The 6,579-nt window shown below is 46.2% G+C and overlaps 1 protein-coding gene across 1 annotated transcript in view; it reads left to right on the top strand.

Annotated features, from left to right (window-relative positions):
* Positions 1-2,146: 2,146 nt before the first annotated feature.
* POLR3B (RNA polymerase III subunit B) overlaps positions 2,147-6,579 on the top strand; it is a 133,492-nt gene continuing 129,059 nt past the window's right edge. Inside the window, exons 1-2 of the mRNA XM_034778223.1 lie at positions 2,147-2,256; positions 5,734-5,766. Coding sequence (XP_034634114.1) covers positions 2,185-2,256; positions 5,734-5,766 — 105 coding nt within the window. The 5' untranslated portion in view covers positions 2,147-2,184. The remainder of the gene's footprint in view (positions 2,257-5,733; positions 5,767-6,579) is intronic.

Genomic DNA, 6,579 nt, shown 5'->3' with positions numbered 1-6,579 from the left:
TGTGTTTTAGGGGTTACAGCTGGAGTGAGGACCCCCCGGGTCTGTTCTTGGGTCTGTTCTTGGCTCTGCCTCTGATTCATTGACTGATATGGTACAAATTACTTAGCCATTTTCTTCTGCAATTTACCCATCTGTAAAAGGAATAAAATACATGCCTACCTGACAGTGGAATCCTATCTCAAAAAAATCTGCTGATTTTTATACCATGTTTAATTTATGTGTGGAACTCACTGCCAACAACATATCCCTGATGCCAAGTACTTAGGATTCAAAAGATGATTGCACTTTTATGTGGATAAGAACATTCGTAATTATATAAGGTAGGATAAAAGTTTTAGGACATCCACCATCACCCTTTAGAGCATAAGCCAACCACTAAGGTTAAGAAGAAACTCTTCCCCCTTGGCAGGTTATTACATAATTTTCCATTGTGGTATTCCTTGCGCTCTCTTCTGACCATCTGGTACTGGCCATTTATGTGCACCAGACATGATACCAGAATAATGGAACAATAGTCTGGAATGGTATGGCAATTCCTAATTTAATTGTTTTCACAGTACATAGATATCCTTGGGTGCTATAGTCACACTTATTGAAGTATGACTTCCTTTTTATTACAAAAAGTACAGTGATTTGTTTAAAGAATGTTTCCAGTGTGACCTTTACTTTTAAATGGTGCCTAAAAATCATTACACACAACTTTTAAGAAAATCAACATAGGGACTTTTACTGTGTATATTGATGCTTCTAGTGAGCTGTCATTTTAGTCAACTGGAAAGTCCCCCTCCCACAGAAAGATAGGAAAGTGATTTTTTGAGTATTCTCCTGAGGTTCCCTGTTGATAATCCCAAGACTCCACATGTATGGCTGCTCAGATCCCACCCCACTCCCAATTTCAGATGTTGAATCAATAGGAGGCCTTGTAACTCCAAAGCTAAGGAGTCCCATGGAGTTTCAATTCCTGACAATAAGTGCCACATGAGGAAAGTTTTCTGCAGTGTTGTGGATGGTTTTGTGGTTCAGGCATCAGAATAGGATTCAGGAGATATGACCTTGAGCAAATCACCTTTCTTTACTTGTTCCTCATTTGCAAAATGGAGATTATAGTAATTTGCTGCCTCACGAGAGTACTGTGTATATAAATTTGTTAATATCTGTGAGATATAAAATGTCACTTTTTGAGCATAGTGCATACAAGGCAAACAGCATTAAGACTGGAAAAAATATCATAATGACTGTTACGTATTGACAGTCTGTGTGGCTTTGCAGAGTGTAAACTGACAACCTAGAAGGTAATGAGACTGCAGTAGCACTTTCAAACTGTCCTCTGCAGAAAGTCAAAATCGAAGAGTTGGTTGCTGATCTGCAGCTGGTTTGTCGATTATCTGTGAGTCTATTTTAGTTCTCAACCCATGGAATCCTAACCAGCAGATAAGAGAAAAAAAAATATTAGTGCAGATTCCAGCTTTGGCTCACTTGTACTTCCCCACTATACAGAAAATGATGACATGACAGCGACTCTCCCATGGTGCCCTTCAAATAATAACAAAGGGACTTGTCCTATGCAATACTGTCACATACTTATGCAGGGATATGAGCTGCTGGCTACAGAGCTTCGTTTGTACCAGGCGTGTTCATCCGTGTGCTCTGCCCAGCAGGGCTGAACTTCATTTAAATAAAGTCTTTTATACACAACGCCCCCTGGTGGGTGAACAGTAGAAGACAGTTTAACTTTCCATGGCACAAGTCGCACTGAAATGCCACCCCAGGCTGGCTGGGGTGCGGGGGAGGGGAGGAGCTGTTCTGAGAGAGGGAACCTGCTGCCCCCCATCACGTCACATCAGGTTTAGGGCAGTTCTCCAAGCCTCTCACCAGACCCATCCCTTATGTTTAGGGGCGGGGGGTGAGGCTCAGAGTCGGTCTCTGGGGAGCGAGGTTTGTGCTGAGCGTTTCAGGGGGGCATTTTCCCTCCCCCAGCTTCCGAGCTCCTGGGCCAGGACCAGCAGCTCGCTCCGGGCGGGCGGGTCATCTCTCCCCCCCCCCCCCCGCGGGCTCTTTAAAAGAAGCGGAACGGTCCCGCGGCGCCTCTGTTGTAGTGGGGGCAGATTGCATCGCCGCACAGCGGGTCCATCGCGCGGAGCGTCCGCCAGCTCCCTCCCGGCTCGTGTCTCTGCCGCGCTCGCCATGGACGCGTTAGCGGCCGAGCTGGGGACTCTGACCGCGGAGCAGGCGGCGGCTCCCGTGAACACGGTGGAGGTGAGCGAGTGGAGGGGGCATAAAGGCGCCGCAGCCTTCGGAGGAGGAGCTCGCTCCGCTATGGCAACGAGCGGCGGAGCCCCCGCGAGCTGTCTCGCCGAGGCCCCTGTTGCGCTTGCGCAGAGGCTCCTGCTTCAGCCCCAGGTCTTTCAGCAGCATCCCCTGCTGCGCATGCGCGCAACCCCTAGGTTCGGCTCTCCCGTGGGCTTTCCGGACTCCAGGCACCTGGGTCCCGAGTCACCTGTGGCGCATGCGCGGGATCAATCCACGCTGGCCTGCCCCTTTCCACAATCTCCAGGCTGGCTGCTCTGCCTGGCAGCCCCCGGGCCTGGTGCCAGTGACATGGTAGCCAGTGAGATGCTAGCAGGGGGGCGCACGGCCTGGTGCTGCTAGGTGCTGTGCAGCCTCCCTTGCCATTGAGCCCAGCAGCTGGTAGAGGGCTCCCAGCCTTGCCCCAGGGGACCTTGGCTGCCCCAGGATATTACAAGGCCAGTGAGTGCCCCTGCTGCTCGGTGTTGGAGTGACACACTCAGCGTGGGCAAGGGCAGGGGCGTGCAGGGTCGTGTTAGCCGCCCGTGATTAGGCCGCCTAACACGACGTGAGACACGCAGGCCTTGTCTACGTGGGGCAGTTAGCAGCCTTCCTAACGCAGTGTAATTTCAGTCTCTATAACGCTTGTAGAGGGTGACACACACAGAGCCTGGCTCCTACCTACCCCTATGGAAATCTGCCTATCCAACCCTGTATCTACCTTTCACTGCTGCCCATCACCACAGTACTTGAGCCCCTTCCACGTACAATCAATAGCAATGTTCCTCCTGGACTTTGTGGAGTCTCTGGCACTTCTCCTTTTTCAGGGTAAAAGCACTGCATGGGTTAGGGGCTTTGTTTTTGACATTTTTAGATTTTAATTCCCCACCCCCTTTTTTTGGTAGGGGTTTAGTGGATAGAAGGGGGATGTCAGAAATTTAGCCTTTAAACCAATGACTCATTGCCGTGTTACCACCTCTGAAACATATCCGACACTGTGCTGATAGTGACTGCATCAGTAGCTGCTACTCACATAAGGCAAAGAGCCCAGTACTGTATCCCATTGCAAAGTTAACTCATCATGTGCTCCCTTTAGGGCCTCATCCTCCAAGTGGGGTGGCCACCTTTTCAAAGTGCAAAAAGAAGACACATGCAAGAACCCCACCCCTTCTGTGGCCCTGCCCCTGCTCTTCCTCTTCCCCCCGGGCCCTGTCCCTTGGCCAGGTTGGAAGGTGGAGCAGACTGTGCTAAGAGCCACCCAGGGAGCCCCGGACTCTCCACCTACCCTGGGTGGAGGGGGTCAGGGTGCCCAAGAATAGTACCTGATGTGTCCCCGCCCCCATGGGACGTGCCCAGGCTCCGTGGGCAGCTCTTACTATTGCCCAGCTCTGGCTTCTGACCTCAAGGGGAAGAGGAGGCGCAGGGGGCAGGGCCTCGTGGCGAGAGGAGGCTACGGCCCACCTCAGCGCCCGCGACTGCGAAGAGGCTGAGGCTGTCCCTAAGCCTCGGGCAGATGCAGAGTAGCACTGCAGGGAATTGGGAACAAAAGCTGTCCCAGAGTCATTCAGCCTGGGACCAGGACTTGAAATATACATTTTGGGACTGTGCCATCCAGTTAGGGAAAGGTGGTCATCCTACCTGCAAGGTGTTGAGCCACCTTAGTTTCCACTGAGCTCAATGAATTGTGGGTGCCTGGTGCTTCATGGAATCAAGCCCACATATAGTACTTGCAAGAGGGTTGAGGCTGCCACTTGCACTGTATGTAGGCCCATCCTGATTTTACTTAGTTGGTCCTGTATCTGTTAGTCTTAAAGGTGCCACAGGACTCTCTGTTGCTTTTTACAGATTCAGACTAACACGGCTACCCCTCTGATACTTAGTTGGTCCTGTATTTGTACAGCTGCCCTGAAACTAATTTGAGGCCAAATTTACTTGTGATGCACATAAGTTTATCCTACAGGGCAAACTGCGCAAAGTTATAACCGTTTATTGAACCCACCTTCCTCCATGCTCATGTTTATGCATACTACTACATACCAAAATAGTTTGTTGTGATACAGCAAGATTTATTTTTAAACAGTGGTGGAAAAATTTAACTTGATTTGCATTCACTTCTTCCTCCCTAGATTTGAAATGTAAACATTAAGCTGTTCCCTTTATTTTATGTTTTTTATCTTTCTCCTGTTGAAATATGAAAAACAAAGTTAGACTAAATAAAGACCGAATAAATAAATAAATAAAGACTGAATAAAAGTCAACTGAATTTCATGTCTTTGAAAGCAAGTGGTACAAACAATAGCTGGGACTCCAATATAGGATATATCAATAACAGTTTTTTGACTTACTTTTAGTGCATTTTAGAATTGCACAGACCAGTTGAATATATTATTAAATGTTCAGGATCTTAGCTGTCTTTGACTCTTTAGGTACCTATAAAGTTAGACATAACTTGTTAACCTGCAAGTCACGTTTGTCTGAATGTTTTGAACCTACTTTTTAACTACCGTAATACTTGAGATTACTGTACAGCTGAAAGAAGTTAGCAGGAATAAGTATTTTTTCAGTTTTGACAGTGTTTTGTGTTTGGCTATGTGCATTAGCATTTGTAGGATTAGGACCATAGTTTTCTCTCTCGTTGAAAACAAAACACTTAAACTTTTTTAAAGGAGTGGCTTTTTTTCTTTTCTTTTTTTTTTTAAATAAATCAGGACATAGTATTTAAGAGGTGTTTTCTCAGAAACTTGTATTTTGTTAACTTGTTTTTAAATTGACTAATTTAACCGTATCCCTTTGTCTGTGCCTTGAATATAGTTTGTATTGCACACATAGATTACTGGATTATTTAAATTGTCATTTGCTTGTTCATATTACTAATTTTGATTGACTAGTTACAGTCCCTCTTCTCTACATTGACTTGACTTTAAATAGTCTTAATGGTAGAAGTAGGATTGCCAACTTTGTAATATATAAAAACTGGACACTCCAGCAGGAATGCAGAACCTCCCCTGAGGCCCCCCCCGCCCCCCCCCTTCTCCTGAGGCCCCCCCCCCCATTTGCTCCTCTTTCCCCCTCCATCCATCTCTTGCTGCATTTCCCCTTTTTACCCCCTCCTCCCCTGCATGGGTCAGGAGGGACTCACCTGCAGAGTTGGGACTGGGAGCTGCAGCTGCCAGACGCAGGTAGAAGAAGGCCCTGGCTGAGTAGGGGCTGGCGTGGGTGATGACTTGGCGCCTTCCCGCCTCCCTGCCTGCAGTAACTGGACTTTGAGTGTCTGGTCAGTAGATATGACTGGATGCCATCAGGTCCCCTTTTCAACCAGACTTTCTGGTCGAAAACTGGACACCTGGCCACCCTAGGTAGAAGAATAATGATTAGGTTTTTTACATTTTTTGTTAGGTACACTCCTGCAGCTATTTCAAATTGTGGTTGTTTTTTTTTTGTTTTTAGGAAAAATGGAGGCTTCTTCCAGCTTTTCTAAAGGTCAGTGTTGCTTTATATGTTTCACTTGTACATGAATGTTCAAGCTCTTCAACTGAAAACAATTTAACTAGTGCAAGACTGATTTGCTACAGACACTGTTTTGACAAGATAAAAGATGGTCAGAACTGTGTTTTAATCTTAAAACCTAATGCATTCATTTTAAAATCCTATGTCAGCATTGCACATTCTTGCAGATTCTCTAAACTTTTTATTTTCAGCCCTTGTCCTTCAGCACAACCAAAACCCTTGCGTTCTCACATTTAGTTTCTTTGCTTGTAAAAGTAGGGACTCCCAATGGTCTCTCTTTCTCCTCTCCCAACTCTAATTCATGGCAGCCCAACCTCTCACAATCCATTAATGCCTTGTATAGCCAGACCTTCCTCCAATCCTGTATGCTCCTAAGTCCACCCTCCAGAGCATCAGAAAGCTTCCCTTTCTCTGATTAACCTCAAAAGTTCTCATTTTGTTTCAGGCTTTTTTCTGTTTTTTTATTTGATTATTCCCTACAACATTTTCCCTCTTTATCAAGTCCATTATTTTTTCTTTTTTCTGCCTTTCCTCTTTTTTTTAACCTTCTTCTATGTCTTTTCCTCTGTTATTTCCCAGACCATCTGTCCCCTTTGCATCTGGAGTTTGCATTCTCTCTACAGTCATCCATTTCCTGCCCCCATAATATGAGAGGCAAGCCTATTACATAAATGAAAGTTTCTTGATTAATCTCAAAGGGAATAGTTTGAGGCAGTCTCTCTCTAGAGGTAGTCAATTTTTTTAGCCAGTTTGAAACAGTAGTTTATGAAATACAGGCAGTGATTT

This window comes from Trachemys scripta, chromosome 1 (assembly GCF_013100865.1).
Source record: "Trachemys scripta elegans isolate TJP31775 chromosome 1, CAS_Tse_1.0, whole genome shotgun sequence".
In the NCBI taxonomy this organism is placed as follows: domain Eukaryota; kingdom Metazoa; phylum Chordata; order Testudines; family Emydidae; genus Trachemys; species Trachemys scripta.
The sequence above is the reverse complement of the archived record's forward strand: the minus strand, read 5'-3'. Positions and strand labels throughout refer to the sequence as shown.